This window comes from Erythranthe guttata, chromosome 14, assembly GCF_056151865.1.
Source record: "Erythranthe guttata isolate IM_541 chromosome 14, IM_541, whole genome shotgun sequence".
In the NCBI taxonomy this organism is placed as follows: domain Eukaryota; kingdom Viridiplantae; phylum Streptophyta; class Magnoliopsida; order Lamiales; family Phrymaceae; genus Erythranthe; species Erythranthe guttata.
The window spans coordinates 20,305,615-20,326,913 of record NC_142546.1 but is presented as its reverse complement, the minus strand read 5'-3'; the positions used below and the strand labels follow the sequence as shown (position 1 = coordinate 20,326,913).

Here is a 21,299-nt window from a genome sequence, read left to right as displayed (position 1 = left end):
CTTAAATAAAAATGTGGGGTAGATGTACTTTTTAAAAAAATCTTATTTGCTCTCTAACAGCTTATTTTAAAAAAAATTAAGATCTTTTTTTTAAAATTTACCAAACATTTTGGAAGAGCTTATAAGCTCTAAAACATCTTATAAACCCCTTTTAACATCTTATAAGCTTAGCCAAACACCCTCTTAGAGCCTAACGGTTGCTATCGTTTTCGACCGAATTTTCAACCAATGTGTCATTAATATGAAATGTTATTTACGGTTAGAAAATTGCTATTTGCGGTTTATAACAAGACCCCCCAAAACTTTCCAAAAAAATCCAAAAACCCCCCAAACTGCAAATATAAAAAAAAAAAATTCGAAAATTCGAAATGAAGCTTGAAGAAGGGTTGGGCTTCGATTTTCTGTTGTAATTTCGACTCTATTATGTGTAATATGCATTGGGTAGGTCGATTACGGAACCAATTTCATGTCAAAAAGCCCTACAAATCGATTTGTAGGGCTTTTTTTTTTTGCAAAAACATGTTGGAACGCCCAAGATGGGCGCCCAAGGCGACGGGCGTTCGTACACGCCTTGGGCGTTCAATTAAAAAAAAAAAAAAATAATTGCACCGGACGCCCAACTTGGGCGTGCACTTCATGAATGGGCGCCCAAGTTGGGTTTTTACGCGTTTTGGGGGGGTTTTTGGATTTTTTTGGAAAGTTTTGGGGTTTTAGAGAAATAAAGTGTTTTTGTTATAAACCGTAAATAGCAATTTTCAAACCGTAAATAGCAAGTCCCGTCATTAATTAGTAATTGAAGACAACTCTCGATTTTCAATATTATGAACCGAAAAAATCAAGTACGCATAAGTTTCGAATTCGAAGAAATAACAACATTATCATCAAATAGATCGATCTACGTACGTTTTATTTTCCCTCTCATCCGGCAATCAACCCACATTGGCTTCTAGGCAGCCTGGAATCTGAAGTACATATAGTTAACTAATTTATAATATGATGAAGTAATTAAAAATGATTAAGCCATGGAATCCAAAGCCATGATGGTGGTGAGGTTCATCGGAAACATATATTTATCGGAACCGGTAAGCAATGTTTGAACAATAATCCTATTGGCCCGTTCGGTCGGATGAAACGGATCCCAAAATGCGTACACTTCTCTGTCCGGGCACAAATTTGAACTAGGGTTGCAAACTCCTACCCCGTTATATGGGCCTTGTCCGCAGCATGCGACCTTAGACGTAATAAAACCTATTAAAAAACCAAAAAAAAAAAGTCCTCGATTATATTTATATAAAACTCATATTAATGAAATATATGGCATAGTTAAACGAACGAATGAACGAACGAACCGAAAGCTTGGGGATTGGTGATGAAATCATTGTGCATTTGATTTGCATTAGCGGCTACGAAAATGTCGGAACCGAGCTCTTTATTGAGTCCTACGAGCATTTGGAGGAGAAGTGGGTTGAAGATGGCGGCGGCTTGTTGAGGCTCCTCCGCGCATTGGCCGTTTGTGCTCCTTGTCGCCAGCTGTGACGGCACACACCCTAGGGGCCCGGTTCCTGTTACTAGAACCCTTCGGGCTCCCAATTTATATAGCATCTGTAATATAATTATAACGATCATTCGGGGTGAAAATCAGATCGGAATTTCATATAAATTCTTGTTTTATTCGAAAGTGAAAAACTAATTTCAATACCGCTTCAATTTTTATTCAAATGGAAATTGGAATGGTAAAACTTCTTCCAAAATCAAAAAAAATCGGATATGAATTGGGGAAACTCAGGGGATGTTTGGTTATGTTTCCAAAACGAATTTCTAGTTTTCAAAATTTCTGATGGAAAAAGTAGATTATTGGTTTTTGTGTAGAAAATGGGAATATGTTTGGATGAAGGTGTATTTTTAGTTTTATGTAGGTGTAGAAATGAGAATATGTTTGGTTGTGGTGAATTTTCTCTACGAAAGTACGTGCAAAAGTAGAATATAATGATTGATGATGATGATAGTGATGATGATGATGATTATTATTATAATAATAATAATAATAATAATAATAATAATAATAATAATAATAATAATAATAATAATAATAATAATAATAATAATAATAATAATAATAATTATTATTATTATTATTATTATTATTATTATTATTATTATTATTATTATTATTATTATTATTATTATTATTATTTTATTATTATTATTATTATTATTATTATTATTATTATTGTTGTTGTTGTTGTTGTTTATATTCTTATATTATTATAATTATTATAATTATTATTATTTTATTATTTATTAGTATTATCATTACTATTACTATTATTATTATTATTATTATAATTATTATTATTATTATTATTATTATTATTATTATTATTATTATTATTATTATTATTATTATTATTATTATTATTATTATTATTATTATTATTATTATTATTATTTGATTTTATTTTATTTATTATTATTATTTTATTTTATTTTATTATTATTATTATTATATTATTATTATTATTATTATTATTATTATTATTGTTTATTATTATTATTATTATTTTTATTAGTATTATTATTATTATTATTATTATTATTATTATTATTATTATTATTATTTTTATTATTATTATTATTATTATTATTATCATCATTATTATTATTATTATTATTATTATTATTATTATTATTATTATTATTTTATTTTTAGTAGTAGATAGAGAAATTGTGAGGAAGGAGAGTGTAGGTATTAATGAGGAGAGAGGAGAGAGAGTGTGAATATTAATGAGGAGAGAGAAATGAGTTGTTGGAATAAAATATATAGGTTAGTAGTAGGTTTTAGTAGGTTTGAAAATTGAAAAAAGTATGAATAGTGTATTTTCAATAGAAATTTGATAAGAAAAAATGGGAATTTCTGGATAAAATTGTGAAACAAACATGATCTCGGTTTTATGAATAGTATAAAACTAGAAAGTGGGTTTGGAAATGAAACCAAACATCCCCTCAGTTTTTCAATTTTTTTGAGTCAGCTATAATATAAAATGCATGATAATATTGACTATTGATATAATTAATGTGTAATGTTTGGAAAAAGTATAGGAAATTTCGAATAATTAAAATTGCATTGGAATTTGGAATTTAACATGCATTCCAATTATTTCCCAAAAAAAAAAAAGAGAGGGGAAAAATGATAGCCGAAACTTCCGAAATTCGGAATGACAAATGTTGTTACAAAATAAAAATATATTTTGATCGAAATCGACAGAACTCAAAAATTCCGCTTCAATTTCCACCCCTATCCGTGATGAATCAGGGGTGAAATCTAAACGAAAATTTCAAATAATGCCGATTTTTTGACCCTATAGTTCTAAACCAATTTATTTTCATAATTAATAATAATAAAAGAAAAAGAAAAAAAAGGAGTGAAGAATTTACCAGTAAGATGTTCTTGTATTGAGAGATGAGAAAGTTGGAGAAATCATGAAGATTAAACTGAAGTCTTCTAAGAGTAATTGGTGTGAAGAAATAATTGTTGACAAAATCATTTCCTCCCAAAGTAATAAGTACAAGAGCGCTTTTAACAAGCAAACGCGCTTCTTCTTCTCCAATTATTGCACTAACCCTCATCTGGTACTCTTTGAACAACTCCAACTGCTCATTTATTCTTATTATGTTTGCCTGCCCCATATATATATATTTCAATTCCTCAATTTTAATTAATTATATTTAAATTTTATAAATACTTTTCCATGCAATTAATTAAGAATTATATATAAATGTGTATTATCAATTATATATATATACACAACATTAATTAATTGGTGGACTTACAAACTGAATGCCGGTATCATTAAGAATTCCAATTCCAGCAGAAGCAAAATTCGCTCCGACGAGCAGCGCTTTTCGCCTCTCAACTCCGGGTTCAAATACGCCATTGTTGATTCTGCACCAATTGCTTGACCTATATACATATATATGCATGTCAAAAATAAACTAAATAAATTAGACGACCATCATATATATATATATCAAAATTTTGGATGAGAATAAAAAAATTAAGTGTGATTATATATAATATGTGTACTTATTAGATCAGGGATGTTGTATCCGTTGGAAAAGCGGCCGGTGGGGCGGTGCGTAGGATAGTCGATGCCGTAAGGCGGTGAGTCAGCCCTAGCGGTGGTGGCCAAGTAGTTGTTATTGCCGTTATCCACCAGGGAATCGCCGAACACAAAGAATGCACGTGCTCCCTCCACCGCCGGCGGCGGCACCACCACTGCCGCCGCCACAACCACAAAAACAGCGAAAACAGCGCCGGAACAAGACATCATTGGATTAATGCAAACTTTTATACTCAGATGAATGAATCTCTATGTTTAGATATAACTTAAATATTAATCTGTACGTACGATGTTAATTAGTTGTAGTTTATAAAATGAGAAAAAATGCAAAAAGGGAAATGGTTTTATAAAGGGTTATTTTTGGCGGGGAGTTACGTGGCCTGCATGCATGGTTGAAAACCTAATAATAATAAATAGCCGGAGATCTGAGACCAGTTGTCTGATCAAAACTGGGAGCCACAAGTTTTATTATTTTGTAGCTAATTCAATAACTTGCTACCAATTTTGGTTGGTGTAAAAACATATAAATAAATATTGGGCTATTAATTGGAATAACTTGCTACCAATTTTAAGCGTCGAACCCTTACGAGATTATTTATTTATTTATTTATATATATTTTTTAATATTTGCCAACGATCAAATTTCGTTAACGTCATTTGGCAACAAAAATAAGTTATTGCCAGCTACATTGCATAAAGTTCGGGGCCACGAATTAAAAGTTCTTGCCAATACATTTAGTATGCACAATGAATTTATTTCGTTGGCAAATATATATTGTTGCCCCGATACATTCATTATCATGCACAGCAAGTTTAGTTTGAGCCAAATATATATATTTAATTTGCATACGTTACAAATACCATATGTCCGTAATGAATGAAATAGTAACTACTTTTTTATTTTTTCGGTAATATGAACGATTGGTATACCATGGTACTCGATATTTCGTAATTTTCCTTTCTTACAAAAAGAATAAAAATTAGAATAATGTTAAACGACCGAGTAATCAAAATATATAATATTTCTTAGTACAATTAATCAGTGTTCTAAAAATTGGTCAAGACGGCTGAAATTAATCATACCATTCATCGAGGTAGAGGCTGATCCAAACATTTATGATTTTGTTGTAATTGTTTGAAAAACGACTTTTTTGGCAATGTGAGGTGATTTCAAGCGATCCAAAGCTGGTCAAATCTTGGAGGCGGGTCAAACTTTGGAGGTAATTAATTTAAATGGGGCAAAAATAAACTTTTTTTCAAATCTAGGGTTTCTTTTATCAAAACGAAATTAGGGTTTTGGATCAAACTGTCGAGCTGTTTTATTTTTCGCTCTCTTGACTATGTCTTCCCGTAAGAAAGCAACGACGCACTCACCAAAAAACGGCATCGTCGCTCTACGAATAATGTTAAAATATCTTATTATGATCTTACTACATTATGAAACTTTGATTGTGTTATGTGATCGATTAGCTAGGATATAAAATAATGATGGATGTACATGCATGTTTAAATATATTTTTATATAGAGTATCTTGAAATATAATACACTAAATTTGAAAAAATCGATTCATTTTTGATTTATTGCTGATTAATCACCGTCCTGTCGTAACCGCCTCCAACCCCAATCGCGCTTCTTAGAACTTCGGTACAAAGCACTAGTCGACATCAATATGTACGAACATATTTGTTTAGCTTTTTGCAAACAAATTGTTAGACATGTCAATTATGATTTGCAACTCTACATCTATATGACAGATCTAAGAATGTACTATATATGCTTTGAGCAATTTTATATATACCTAGTTTTTAGGCCATTTATTACTGTTCGCTTTTTGAAGAGCCAAAACCTTTCTAAGAAGCTTGTCTGCATTCTCGTTCTTTCTCATTTTATTTGTCGTTTTGGAGAAGAAAAAAAAAATAGTTCTGATAATGTGTTATAAAATAAACTCTCTATGTTATATATTTTCAAAGGCTACAATAATCTAAAGAAGTAAGTTTGGTGAAGAAGAGTATTTTATATTTTTCTCACCACTCTGGCTATCTATCCGTACAAGAATATTCACCAGCTCTGTCACATTTGTATAAGTATTAAGAAATTCGATAAATGTGACTTGATTTCCAAGAAGAAAAAAAAATATATATAAAAATACTAAAATAACCTTTATTATTTAATAATTTATAAGAATTAATATCTAGAATTGAATTAAAAAAATTAAAACCTAAAAATACATTTAATGCAATATTGAAAATATAAAGCAACAAATAATATGAAACACGTAGATTTTTGACAAGTGACAATTACTGGAGGACAGAGAAATGTAGGCCCATTCAATTGGTTAAATTTAGGCCCATTCAATTTCCTTTTTCTCCATAGGAAAATTCAAGGAACCAAAAGCCCAAAGCCACAACGTACTAATTTTTAACTTTTTTTTTTAACAGGAAAAAGCCTACTACTCATTCTAATTTTTTTTTCTTTTTCTTTTTTTTTTTTCCCAAATCACCCTTCCCGGAAAGTAGGGGTGAACAAGAAAAAATGAACCAAAATCCAAGACGAAAAAACGGAAGCATTTCAACCCATTCCGAATTTTGAACTGATGATCAGTGGTTAAACCATGATTTCATCACCTGGGGGCCGGATATTCATTAAAGATAAGAAATACCGCAGTAGAATTTAGTCAACAATGATTGTTCGATACGTTAATTTGTAACTTCCTTTTTTTCATATATAGAAGAATCAGACTAAAAATAAATCGAACATGTCATATAAAACTGAACCAAAATCGAAAATGAACGAACGAGACTGATAGAAAACAAAAAATATATTCGGTTTTTAATTTTCTAAGAACCCGAAATAATCGATTCACGTTCCAATTTTATCCAAAAATCGAGTGGAACCATGCTCAACTTCACACACATCCAAAATAGAAATGAGGTTGAATTTGTTGGTTTGGTTTGGAGAGTGAAGAACACGCGCTAAGGCGGCGTAACAAAGTCCAATAATTTAATTTCCCATGTGATAGTCTCACTCTCAAATGTCTTTGTCATTTTAGCTGTTCCCCTGTCAATATCAAATACACTTTGAATCTTCAAATTATATTTGATCACGAGATTTATCGTTCTATTGTAATATTATATTTAATGATAATATTTTAAATTTTAGATTTTAAATTATTATTTATTTAACTTATTTATTTTTTGAAAAGAAAGTTGAATTTATTTAGATCCTAGTACAAATATTGCCAATTTGGGTCTATATATTGCTCTTCATGGGCTTTATTTAAATAATATATAATTATACAAAAAGTACATATAATTAAATTAAAATTAATAATGTTACAATTCATTAATTATTTGTTGGGCTCGAGCTCGAGCTCAAGCTTCAGCTTGTTAACATCGTTTTGAGCCCAAAAAAAATAAAATATTCAACGAGCTCGAGTTCGCCAAAAACAGCCAGACTCGGCTCGTTTACGCCCATAGACTCCAGAGACATGTTCCCTTTGTTTTGGTTTTCCAATGCAAACTCCCGGTATGGTATCTATTATCCCACAGTATTAGATAAAACTGTATGCAAAATGTAGCATCTTTTATAGTATTTTGTTCCCATTCATTTACTTAATATTATCTTGTAAAAAGAGATCATTTATATATTCTTTTGGGTTCATACCCAACATTTACATAACCACCCATCCCAACACACCCACAATTCCTTTTTATATTCCTTCCTCAATATGTGAATCTACGGCTGGAAAATCAGATGGATCAAATCGGAACTGGCACTTTCGAATTTTCTTTTTTAAATATTTTTTGAAAGTGAAAAACTAATTTCAAGTTCGTTCTTTTTTGGAAAAAACACAAATTGGAACTTCAGAATTTGGAATAAAAAAAAAAACTTGTTGCAATATCGGAAATTTCAAATAGGAATCCAAAGAATACAAAATTTTCAGTTTCAACGCTATGTGAATCCGAAAACACTTGCTGGGCTGCCTTGCCCAAACGCCATCATTTCCTAGTTAAACAAGGGTGGTCGGGTTTATAGATCAACCTCTTCGATAAAAAAATTGTCCGTTGCGATTTACAGCTCTCGTGTAAATTACCGAGAACTGAGTTTACGGGTGCACACATGTGGGCTGCAGATTCCTTTTTCTTTTAGTGGAAACAAAAAATATTGTATTCATTGACCACTGTACTTTGAACACAATATAGTTTAGTATCTTGATATTAATTACGTGACACGAAAGAGATGCAAGTACAAGTAGTTGATTCATGTTTTAATACGATTAAGTGGCATGAATGCTTCATATTTAGGATAAATTACGGCTAACCCCTGAAATAAGATTAAATTTCAAAAAAACCCTTCATTTTTGAGTTATTATAATCACTCTCTCACCTATGAATTTTCTTACACGTCCACCCTTGCGGTGTCAAATTTAGTGGAATTTTCTAGACTACCATTTATACCAGTTTTACCCCATTCGAACTTCATATTTTGAAACAAGACAATGATCATAAAATTGTGTTGCATCAGAAACTGCATTTTTACACAAAACGACACAAAGTAGAGAACAATCAACGGAATCTAGAAGATTATATTAAATTTGACACCATAGAAATTGACGTGTAAAATGATTCATAGTAGATCGAACGAAATCTAGAAGATTATATTAAATTTGACACCATAGAAGTTAACGTGTAAAAAAATTCATAGTGAATCGAGTAATTGTAATTACTCAAACAAGAAGATTTTTTTTCTTCATAATTTGATATTACCTCATGAGGCGGCGATAATTTACCACTAATATTTATATTCATTAAACAAGTCATTACTTATTAGCAATTCTTGGGTTGGAGAGAAAAAAATAAATAAATAAACAAAATAACAAATAATATACAGAAGCGGTCCCGGCCGGGGATGTATACTGACAATGCATATTAGTGGCAATTTGCACCGCCGAACAGTTAGTTACAGTGGCTGGGTGGGGGTGGACCATTCATTTTGTCGTGTAATAATAAAACACAAAAATAAAATAAATAATAACAGTATCTCAAACAACAACATATAAACTGTTGCTAAAAGAATATTAAAAAAAAAAAGCCACCTGTCACCCTCTACCTGTCAATTCAACCACCGCCTCCTCCACAAGCTCCTCCAGCAGCTTCACTTCAATTTCCTTCCCCAAATAATCCACCTCCATTCTTAAATTCTCAATCCACCACTTCCCCCCCACCACCTCCTTCCTCACCACCCTCTCCACCGCCAGGCTGTCGTTGCTGTCGTGGGCCCCACACTCATTCATCCACGCATTCATCCGCCCCCACACCTCTTCCACAATATTACTATTATTATTCGATTTTATTAATTCGTTCCCTCCACCAATTTCAACCAACACCGCATTTACGCAGTCGAAGACGAGCTTCTGCAGCGATCTCTTCTGCCTCCTCTTGGCTTCGGGCGTATAATTCGTCGCCTTGTCGTTTAGATCAATGTACTTGTCTCTCAACGACGGGTCCAATGGGATCCCGGGCGAGTGCCACCTGGCCGTGAATGAGCTGGATTGCAGCTCGCCATGTAGACCGGCTGCAGATAATAACGTTTTGACGAAGAAGAACCATTCCCTCTCCTCTTCGTCTGTGCCTCGTGCATTGATTAACGATGATTCGTTTGCTACTGCGTACGATGATGCTGTGTCCACGCATGAATCTTCCCATGATAGGGTTCGCGCGATGGAGCCTATGGGTGGTGACTTGTCGATCAAGTTTGATTTAATGTGGTCTCGTGGCAATTCGACTCCTGAAAATATTTAATGTTACAGTTACGCAAAATACATTATATTAAAAATGAAAAAAAACATATGCAAGTGAGGTGTATACCGTCGTGTCTGTCAGATTTGACAGGGGAGACAGGTGGTGCTGTAAGATCATTATCTTCAAAGGGTGGGTGTAAGACAGATATTGGACTTGGTTGTTCTTGATTCTCACCAGGTGTAATAAGTTTCGATACCGAAAATTGTGTCTGCAAAGGTCAAAACTGTGAGAATACAGTCTCCAGTTTCGAGTTTAGGATCGAAATTCCAAGATACTATAACAATAGCTAGAAGCAAACTTAATATAAACAAGCATCCATCATTCCGAATTCTCATTGGTCATAAAAACTTCAATTATCATTTTAAAGCAGGCTGCAATATAAAATCTTGAAAGACTTTTTAGAGAATCTAATAGCGAACGAGCATATGAAATTACCTCGGGGGTTACAACGCCCTGCTTGAATATTAGATTCGAGGAAGATGCTTTATTTGTGGGCTCCACCAGACCAGACGGCAAATGCTCGGGACCTTCGTTTACGAAACTTGCACTTCTATCATTTCCAATTTCTCCAGAAACGGGGTGCAAATCATCTTTGGTTTCAGATGCAAGAGATTTGTTTTTACCAGTCTTCTTGTTCCTCGAGAAAAACAAACTCGAAACTTTCACTTTCAGTGATGATTTAGCACTTCTACTCGCCTCTTTAGGAACTTCAACTTTGCCCTTATCAGAAACCGAAACGTGCCCGTTGAGCCTACTTCCAAATTGGGTAGAAGACACAGGAAGAGATTTAGACCTCAAAAGATTCCTTGGTGAATTATTCACATCTTCACCCGCTCCCTGTTCACTAACTAAGAGAGAATTTGCATCATCGATTTCTTCATTAGGACTACCTTTTTGTTCACCGAGCATAGCTGCTTTCTTTGCCTCAGAAAGAGCAAGCATTTCACCCAATGTACTAGAGCTTCTCCGTACATGTCTCTGTTCTTGACAAGTCCCATTAGATGCCATCATTGCCCATCTTTCAGAGAGACGTTTCTTTGCTTCTCTGCAAACCGACGACTCTGGAGAATAAGACGCTCTGCTAAAAGACGAAGATGAGTACGGACTGCCAAGCCTATTAACATAATCCCACGAATGCCTAGATACAGGCGACATGACTTCTGAGTCACTTAAATTACCGGCCGGATAATCGATTTCCGATTTATTAAACGAACTTTCATCAGCCACATAACCGTTGGAAAACACCGAAGAAATCCCAGTTTCGTCTCTATGGTGCCTGCCGAGTTTTTCACGCATTTGCTGTGTGATTGCTTTTGCAACTACTCTTGATTCGTGATTCTCGTTGTCTTCTACATCCCCAAAAAAGTCCTCACCGTGTACCCTTGCTGATTGTGACTGTGGAGAAGAACTCATAGCCCTATCGTCGAGTATTTTACCCAGGCTTGGTTTTAGAACTACTATCCGAGTTGGTTGAGTTGTATTTTCGTTATTATTACTCCAATTTGCAGGAGGAGAACTTTGATGGCTTTTCTCCAAATTATTCGGCATTTGTTTTCCTTCTTTATTCCCAGATCCAGCAAAGTTATAACTATCTGCGACCTTTGAAGGTCTAAGCACAGTGATACGCTTTGTCTCTGGTGGAGGAGCAATAGACTGCACATTGTAAAGTTGCTGAGAAAACCCTGAAGTTGGTTCTTGCAAACACCTAAGAAATAAGTCTTTGTTCGAATTCAGAACTTCCAATGCGTCTTGGAATTGCTTAGATTGTCGAAGCTTTGCATCCATAGACAGGCGTTTTGCTTCGACAAACTTCTGACGAACAAGAGCCATTTTTTTGTCACTAGCAGTTTCGTTGTGTTGTCTTCCCTTGTGTGTAACTTTCTGCGATTGCTGCCATATTTCGTAAACGTCTTTGTATTCATTTGGCTCTACGTAGTGAACAAATCCATTCTGTTGCTCCCAGTTACCCATCGGTATCTCCGACTGAGATCGGGGATGACCTTTCGAATGGCTTCTTTGCACCGCTCTGTCAGGTTCCTGTGGTGGAAGGGAATCGAGCCCCATTAGTTTTGCAACTAAATTAGGTGGACTTCGTCTCATGTCCACTTCTTTCGACATCTCTTGTGCAATGAGCATCTTCATGGGTGTAACGTTTAATTTTCTCTGCGAAGAAGTGTTTCTTAGCTCAGACACAATCTGAAAACCACACATTAGAAACAGAATAACTCAGTAACCAGGCAATATATATATAAATATATATATATATATATATATATATATATATATATATATATATGTACACAACAAAGTGATACTAACAGTTCAGAGAAAGTTACCGCTTTTTCTTGTATTTGATCATGAGATGGACTCGTCCTTGTTACATCTGATCGGCTCCTTGACACAGGAGAGCCTGTAAATCAGTTTCAGTAATGTCAGTTAGCAAACTTGACTCGTGATCAGCAATAAAACAAGAAAAGAAGTATAATGAAAAGAGAAGAACCTATCTATCGAAAACATTTTCACATGCTAAAAATATAGCGGGGCAACTATCATTGATCCATGTTATTCCAAACTGCCAATATTTTTAGTCCTAGAAGCGATTCCGACCGAATTGTAATGGAAGATAAAATTGACTATATACCAGAACAGAAGATTATTAAAGCACCCGCATATATAGGTTAAATTACCTTAAACAGAAAGATCAACAATTTCTGTTACGATGTGAAATATATAAAATATAGAATCCTAACACAATACAGTTCGAAATCTAGCTTTAGTAGAAAAGACACAATAGTATAGGTAACACACCATCACGATGAGGTTTATCAGTGAGAAGTTTATTTGCGGACACCCCAATGTTCATCTCAAAGAGATTGACCATTCTTCCCAAGCATCCTGGATAAGTTTTCTCGAAATCGGAAGTCTTGCCATTCCGAGAAGAACCATTCATCTCAACACCTGGCAATGGAACCATTCATCATGTGCATTAGTTATGCAAGATTCTTCAACATAATATTGCATAAACACAGAAAACAACATCAAGAGGAAAAAAAAAAAAAAACGAGAATGAAACCGAGTACCAAGAGGCCCAGATTACTAAAGACATATCAACATGTATAAGATTTCTGCACAATACCCTCAAATCTACACCAATAAGTTAAAACTCTCTACAACCCATAAATAAACCCAAGTTTCCCAAAAATTCTAATAAAATTACAAATCGGAAGATCACAATGGCTTTACTTTCACCATTAAATTCCTTCATAAAATTCACAATTGAGATGACCTAATTATGGCACATATGCTATAAGAATTCAGAATATTTAAAAACAAGTGAAAATTTCAATACTATAAAGCTGAGTGAAAGCTTTAACCTTAATTATTATACAAAACAAGCTAAAAAACAAAAGCAAAATAAAATAAATCGAATTTAATTAATTAAATAAGAAATAAAACTCCATGACTTTTCTCAAAAATCATTACAAAAAATAATGCACTCAGAACACACCAAAAGGAAACCCAAAAGATAGAATCAGATTCGGCTGATTTTTTTCACCTTTGAAAAAGTGATAGATCGGAGGTCAATACAAAGAAACGGAACCGTGGAAAAGGAGAACCGCACACTCCGGGAATCGTCACCGTACTAGAGAATATACTTTTGATACCACTCCCCAAAAATGCGAACCGGCAAGCAAACAGTCTGCAATTTTTTCGCTCTCTTTCTTCACATGGAAAATAGACTTAATCAAAAGTGATGGAGAGCTCCAATGAGACGTTGTACATAAGAAAAACGCCGAATTTGAAGGAATCCGGCATGCCGGTTACAATGTCGCCGGAGATTCGCCGGAATTTTAGAGAGAGGAGAGAGAGTTTTTCTTCCTTGCAGTGAGCTTAGCTTTTTTTTCTTTTTTTTCTCTCACCACCGACTCTGTCGGACTCGACCCGCTTTTGTTTATTCTGATTTTTTTACGTTTCGATTACGTATTTGGTTTATGAGGTACAAATTTGGATATTACGAAATACTACTGTAAACGGGAAAATGAAAATAATAATAATAATAATAATAATAATTAAATAAATAAAAGTAGGTTAATTACGGCCACACCTTAGGAAGATCATATTACGGAAAACCCTCTCATGTTTGACTAATTATAACTTCCCAGTTATGCATTATTTTATACGACTACAACTACAGTGTCAAATTTGCCTAATTAAGGAAGGTTTTTTTTATAAAGAAAATACATAATTGACCAAGTTAATTATAATTATCCAAATAAAATAGATTTTTTCATGATTTGATCTTACCTTAGATTGTTGACCGTAATTTGCCCATGAAAGTATGATAATGAGTAAATTAGATAAAAAAAAAAAACAATAAAAAAAGAAGAAAAAGGAAATTGATCATATTGGGATTTTTCTGCAGAATGGTCCTTGTGGTTTGCAGTCAATTCAATATGGCCCCATATAGTTAGACTCTAATTTAATGAGAATCCTGTCATTATCTTTGTAATAAGTTTATTGCAATAAACTCTAATATTTTGGGTGATCAATTCTATATTACATTTGGGAAATTATGTATCATCTTGGAAAGATTTATTATTCAACTACACACTAATAAGAATATTTGTATTTTTGTGTGTGAATAAATGATTGATATTTGATACATTAAATATATTTTACCACATATAGTATTGAATAAATCAACGTTTTGGTAATTTTTAGACTATTTCTGTTGTATTATAAAACTTTTTAAAAAAAATGATGGCGTGACATTTATTTAAACTACTCTATCCGTGCAAACTTATTTGTCGTTTTGGAGCTTTTTCTTTTCAAATTGTTTGTTACTTTACGATTTCAATTATGCATTTATTGTATATTTCTTAAATTTGTTCTTATATTCTGAAGTAGCTGAGAAATACATAGATAAATAATATATATATATATTGTTGAATGACCATTTCAACCAAAAGCTTAAGCTTTTGGTTGAGATGGTCATTAAACATGGTATCAAAGCCAGGTTAAATAAAAGGTCCTGAGTTCGAATCCCACCGCCACCCAATTCAAATATTTCAAGTGCAAGGCTTCAAATGTAATTCGCCTGCACTTGAGGGGGCGTGTTGGAGATATTAATACTAAATGAATGACCATCTCAACCAAAAGCTTAAGCGGCTTCAAATGTAATTCGCCTGCACTTGAGGGGGCGTGTTGGAGATATTAATACTAAATGAATGACCATCTCAACCAAAAGCTTAAGCTGTTAGTGAAATGTATCATTTAGTATTAATATCTCCAACATATATATATATATATATATATATATATATATATATATATATATATATATATATATATATATATATATATATATATATATATATATATATATAAATTAATAAGATAAGAAACACTATCTATATCAAAATATATATACACTCGAAGGAGGACGCAAGGGTAATAAATCAATTTTAATTTTTTTATTCATTTTTTTTAAATGAAATGATGTAAATATAGTCTAATGTTTGAATTGGCATAAAACTTTTATATGACTTATTTACTAATGTAGGTAAACTAATAAAAATCTAGGAGTATAATTGAGTGATAATTATAGTCTACACATTGTCCCAATGAATGTGCCAACCTATACAATAATAATGTGGTTAAACATTACAAATATTAATTTATTTTTGTGAATAATATATTTTAAAAACCTCCAAAATATTTAACCCAGTCACAATTAATCATATTATATTAATATAAATGATAAATTACGGTCACACCAATGATGTAAGATTAAATTACGAAAAAAAAATCCATCTTGTTTGGCTAAATAACAACCATCCTCTCTACTATGAATTTTCTTCCACATTCACCCCTACAGTGTCAAGTTTCACATAGTCTTCTAAATTTTGTAGAATGTTATTTAGTTTGTATACGTTTTGCGCAAATATGCAGTTTCTAATACACCACAATCTGATATTTACAAGCCAAAAGACATATCTTATGATCATCTTGTTTCAAAATAAGGAGCTTGAATGAGATAAAATGGGTACAAACTGGATAATATTCCACGTAATCTAAGAAATTACATTGAATTTGACCGCGCAAGGGTGGACGCGTGAAAAGATTCATAGTTGAGAGAGGTGATTGTAATTATCGAAACATAGAGGGTTATCTCGCAATTTGACTTTATCTCATATAGGGACCCTAATTTAGCCTAATATTTAACAGCAATTTGCACATTGCACAGTTTTCACCATATTCTGTTATATATCTTTGTTATTTTCCTCCTATGGCTGGCCAATGGATTGGGTTAGGTAAGCAGTTGGGGTGGAAATTAGTAATTACATTAAATAAAAGTAACAATTATAATTATTGATGGGATAAATTGTACCCAACTTTAATTTTGGGTGGAAGAGTTGGTAAAAAGGGTTATAGTTTTAGGTAGGGATGAGAAAAAAGAAAAAAGAAAAATCAAAACCGAAAAATCGAGTGCCGACCAAATTTACGAACCGATGATATGGTTTTTGTCATTTGTTATGAATCGAATAAATTGGTTAATATTTGGTTTTACGCAACTAACCGAGTCGTAAAAACCGAACCGAGTGATAAAATAACGTCATTATGATAAAATAAAATTAAAAAAATCATGCTCGCAGTTAATCTCACGTTAATTTCACGGTAATAGTGTTGTTGTTATATTGTTTATTAAGGTTTTTAGTCATTTTATATTTGATATAATCCAGTGACAACTGGAACAATCTGCCAAAAAAAAAAAGTAAAAGTAAAATAAAATAAAAGATTAGGTGCAGAAGGGGTTCACCTGCAATTATAGTAAAAAAATGGGGGCAACTATTTTGAATACTAATTTTTGCTTAGTTGAATACTACCTAGTTGAAAACCACAATTGAGTACATATTTATAAGTTTTTTCTTACTTTAAAACCAAAATAAAAAGAAAATTACAAAAACACCCTTTCATACAAAATATCAATTATATCAAATTTTATTAGAAATTACCTATTCAAAAACCAAATAAAAAAAAAAAAGAAAAAAAACCCTTTGTTGTTAAAAAAAAAAAACCTCCACCATTTCTTCTCCTCTCCAACCCTGACCGCCGCCGCCGCCGCCGCCGACGCCGCCGCCGCCGCCGCCGACGCCGCCGCCGCCGCCGCCGACGCCGCCGCCGCCGCCGCCGACGCCGCCGCCGCCGCCGCCGCCGCCGAACGCCACCGTACGTGCTCGTAACTGCCGCGACAACCCAATTAAACCCTATCTTTTTCATCTTCTTAAATCCTCCAAAACATCTCCAAATTCAAAAAATCAAAACCTCACAAAACTTATAAAATGGAGTTATAAGACAATAATATGGTAGTATATGTGGAAAGAGAAGCCATTAAGGTAAGTATCGATGTCTTTTTTGAGCTTCGAAGTCGATTTTGAAGTTTTTTTTTTTGAAACCCGTCGGCAATTTTCGACACATACAGGTCGATTTTTGGTCAATTTTCGACACCAACGTGTCGAAAAAGAAAAAAAAAAAAAAAAAAAAAAAAAAAAAAAAAAAAAACCAAATTTCGACACCTACCTGTCGAAATTTGGACAATTTTCGACAGGTAGGTGTCGAAAAACACTATTGGTAAAAAAAAAAAAAAAAAAAAAAAAAAAAAAAAAAAATTTTTTTTTTTTTTTTTTTTTACCAACAGTATTTTTTCGACACATACCTGTCGAAATTTGGACAATTTTCGACAGGTAGGTGTCGAAATTTGGTTTTTTTTTTTTTTTTTTTCTTTTTCGACACGTTGGTGTCGAAAATTGACCAAAAAATCGACCTGTATGTGTCGAAAATTGCCGACGGGTTTCAAAAAAAAAAAACTTCAAAATCGACTTCGAAGCTCAAAAAAGACATCGATACTTACCTTAATGTGTTCTCCTTTCATATATACTACCATATTATTGTCTTATAACTCAATTTTATACGTTTTGTGAGGTTTTAATTTCTTTAGTTTTGATATTTTTTAGAAGGGTTTGTTGTGAGATTTTTTAGAAGGGTTTGTTGTGAGGAAGATTTTTTTGAAGGGTTTTTGGGGAGGGAGAAGAAGGAGGTGGAGAAGGAGGGAAATGGTTTTTTGAGTTTTTGATTATTTGGTATTTAAGAAAGAAAAATAGTATTTGTAATATTTTTTTAGTTTTAATTTCATTAAGGGTATTAAAGTAATTTACAATTAATTATTTATTTTTTATTTTTTTGGTATTCAAGTAAGCAAAAGTTGGGATTTGAAATAGTGATCCCCTAAAAAAATAGTGCCAGAAGTATAATATTATAAAGAAAAAGGGCATTCTTGAAACTGTAGCAAACAAACAAACATTGGGGTAGCTTTCTTATGATTAGTCTTATAATTAGGTTTTTTGGCTTCAATCTTCATTTTATTTGCTTCAAGATTCGTCCTTATTTGGAAATTTGACAACGAAGCTCTAACCCATGATTATTTAGTAATTAATTTAATTATTTATTTTTTGCATATTTATTTAGTCTTATTGTATTGAAGTATTGGACTATGAGTTATTAAGATATGAGTAAATTACAACCACCCCTGATGTATGGTCAAATTATGAATAAACTCATCATATCGGGATAATTATAATATTCCCCTCAACTATGAATCTTCTTCCACGTACACTCTTAACTTATGGTGTCAAATTCAACATAATCTTCTAAATTCCGTGGAATGTTCTCTAGTTTGTACTCGTTTTGTGCAAAAATGCAGTTTTTGATGCACCACAATCTGATATATACAAGTTAAAAAACAAATCTATGATCATTTTGCTTCAAAATGTGGAGCTCAAATGAGATAAAACGGGTACAAATTTGAGAATATTCCTTATAATCTAGAAGATTCCATTAAAGTTGACACAGCAAAAGTGAACGTTTAAGAAGATTTATAGTTCAGGGGTGATTGTAATTACCCAAACATGATGGATTTTCTTTTTTGTAATTTGAGCAAAGTTCGAGGGTGGTTGTAATTTACCCTTAAAATTACGATGAGGGTGACAAATTCAATAATTAGAATCCTATGGCAAAATTAAGGAATAAGACCCTACTTAATTCCTTTTCCCCTCTTGAATATGGGGGAAAATTTGTGAAAATTGGGGATTATTAATTTATTAGGGTTTGTACATGTAGCTCCTTTGTGAATCAATATTGGAAAAAAAAACATTTAATTTAAATCTTTATTTTTTGAGTCCAATAGTAAATTTCAATATAATTCCAAAAACTCCTTTCATTTAACAAATCCCTTACTTTTTCAATCTTGTAAATTGTTACGTTTTCATGTAATATTTTTGTTTTTTTCGAGAACTTTTTTTTTTGTTATCCCGTGTTAGTTAACGCAGAACTCTACCTTCAATTCCGGATTCCATGTTAAACAATCCGGGGGGGGGGAGGAATCGTATAAACATAAAATTTACTTCAAATATGTTATCGTATTAGTCGAAAATTAACGTCTACAGATTTTTTTTGGTTGAGATAGTTTGAGATTTTTGTTTACTCTACCTCATTAAATATTGTAAAGCAAATTATAAAACTCAAAGGGTCAAAATCTTCATTAGTAAAGAATTTTACCATTTGTTTTTTTATTAATTATTTGTTATGAAAATCCATAAAGATATTTTTGCATGTAATATTTAAATATTTAAAGGACATTTGGAAAATTGCAGATAAAGACATAAAAAGAAATGTAAAATGGATTAGCTGACCTTTGTTTTTTGACTTTTTTGTTTATGCGGATTAGGTTTTATTATTATTGCCATAATGCTGCACGTTTGGTATTGTCATTTGTCACTACATTCCAAAAGCAATAATAAGTTCAACTAATACAATTTATTTATTTTAAATTATTTTATTTTGTTCAATTTCTCGGAAATGAGTGGACAACTTTTACATTTTTGAAACCATAATTATTATTTTTCATTACATTACATCCACATTAAATAATAAAAGTAATAAAAATAGAAAGAAGTTAATATCAAAACTAAACATAGGCTAATGTCAACTTTATCTTGATTAATCTTATTTTGACAGTCAAACGAGATGCCTACTCAAATGGCTGATATTTGCCAAAACTCCGAATTATTTATACTGTTTAATATCTTCATGACACGAGGTCCAATATAATTATGTGATTAGTCGAGATAATATTTCAACTTCTCATAATTGTGGTCCGATCAAGAAAATTGTTTGAATTTACCAAACATCAAATAAAGTGTAATATAATTATTTGATCAATTACGAACAAATCAAATGAATCCCATTAATTCACAAAATTTTGACAATAATTTCTCTATAACAAAAAGAAATCACAATTCACAAGTGGTGACAAGTGGATGCATGAGCTATTGTTATCACATTTTATATAGATGTATACATAAATTAATATTATTTGCACCAAAAGAGGGGAAAAATAAAAAAAAAACTAACTTAAAATGGAATTAACCAAAGACATGCAATATTCATGCATGCTTGCGTATAGGTCAACGATAAATAGTTTATGGCTGCTATTATAATCATTTAATTGCATGATGAAAGGATTACTATATAGTTGAAATACTCTATGATTAAATATTAATTATATTATATATATATTTCATATCATTTGAAAGGCACATCAAATCCACAAAAAAATTGACCTTTTTATTTTGTGTGGAATTAGTAGTATTTCTAAATGGGACCTTGTCCTTTGTTAATTATTTTATTTATTATGTAGAAACCCACAACTAATGTATATGCACTGTGTAAATCTGTACTATTGTATAATAGTTTGCAAACCATACAAGAGACGTAAATCACAATATAATAGACTATTCATGTGTGACAAGCTCCACTTATAAACGACCGTTGGCAAAGGGATTCGAATATCGATATGTGTTTTGTTATTTGAATTATTGAAATAATGTAGTAAAATTATTTGACTAGTCATTTTACTTGGACAATCGAAAGATAAGTTAGATAAACAAGTAATTACACTATAACTGAAATTATCTTTGATTTTTTTTTTAGTTCTGAATAAATTAGCCATAGTCTTACAAAGTTTAATCTAGAAGTTAGGGATACATTTATTAGGTATTTGATGAATCAAAATTATGTTACACACGATAAAAAAAAAATCTTTTGAGTAAAGATACCAATTTTCTTATGATTAGGCAAAAAAATATTGTCACTATATGTATATTACTAATTTTAATTTTATATAACAATAAAAAGTGATTGCCACTACTATATAGTTGCGATAAAAATGTTTTAAGTATAAGCGACAATATACAAAATGCTGTAACTTATTAGTGATAATTTTTAATATTGTCACAATTATATATTACTAATGCCATT

General features: G+C 32.0%; 1 protein-coding gene and 1 pseudogene across 5 annotated transcripts; both read right to left on the bottom strand.

Moving 5' to 3' along the window:
• Positions 1 to 793: 793 nt before the first annotated feature.
• Positions 794 to 4,433, bottom strand: LOC148765400 (GDSL esterase/lipase At4g28780-like; annotated as a pseudogene). Its single transcript, XR_016029775.1, has 5 exons — positions 4,085 to 4,433; positions 3,832 to 3,961; positions 3,436 to 3,678; positions 1,350 to 1,602; positions 794 to 1,248 (listed from the first exon to the last, which is right to left on the bottom strand). The product of XR_016029775.1 is annotated as a GDSL esterase/lipase At4g28780-like (transcript).
• Positions 4,434 to 9,007: 4,574 nt separating this feature from the next.
• TRM17 (GPI-anchored adhesin-like protein, putative (DUF3741)) lies at positions 9,008 to 13,966 on the bottom strand. 4 transcript variants are annotated; one of them, XM_088814684.1, is made up of 6 exons: positions 13,480 to 13,966; positions 12,732 to 12,881; positions 12,260 to 12,333; positions 10,359 to 12,086; positions 9,990 to 10,131; positions 9,008 to 9,909 (listed from the first exon to the last, which is right to left on the bottom strand). In XM_088814684.1, the coding sequence occupies exons 2-6, from the start codon at positions 12,871 to 12,873 to the stop codon at positions 9,221 to 9,223; spliced, it is 2,775 nt and encodes a 924-aa protein (XP_088670810.1). In that variant the 5' UTR covers positions 12,874 to 12,881; positions 13,480 to 13,966; the 3' UTR covers positions 9,008 to 9,220. The 4 variants fall into 4 exon arrangements, with proteins under 4 accessions (XP_088670810.1, XP_088670808.1, XP_088670807.1 ...); XM_088814682.1 differs by having other exon boundaries at positions 10,359 to 12,119; positions 13,480 to 13,947; XM_088814681.1 differs by lacking the exon at positions 13,480 to 13,966 and adding an exon at positions 13,167 to 13,267 and having other exon boundaries at positions 10,359 to 12,119.
• Positions 13,967 to 21,299: the final 7,333 nt, after the last annotated feature.

Excerpts from the sequence above, each read along its gene's own strand:
- TRM17 (XM_088814681.1), bottom strand. The coding sequence starts at position 13,188 with ATGAAGGAATTTAATGGTGAAA. Across the intron at positions 10,132-10,358 it reads AGGGCGTTGTAACCCCCGAG|ACACAATTTTCGGTATCGAA; the intron begins GTAATTTCATAT and ends TGACCTTTGCAG. Across the intron at positions 9,910-9,989 it reads CAAATCTGACAGACACGACG|GAGTCGAATTGCCACGAGAC; the intron begins GTATACACCTCA and ends AAATATTTTCAG.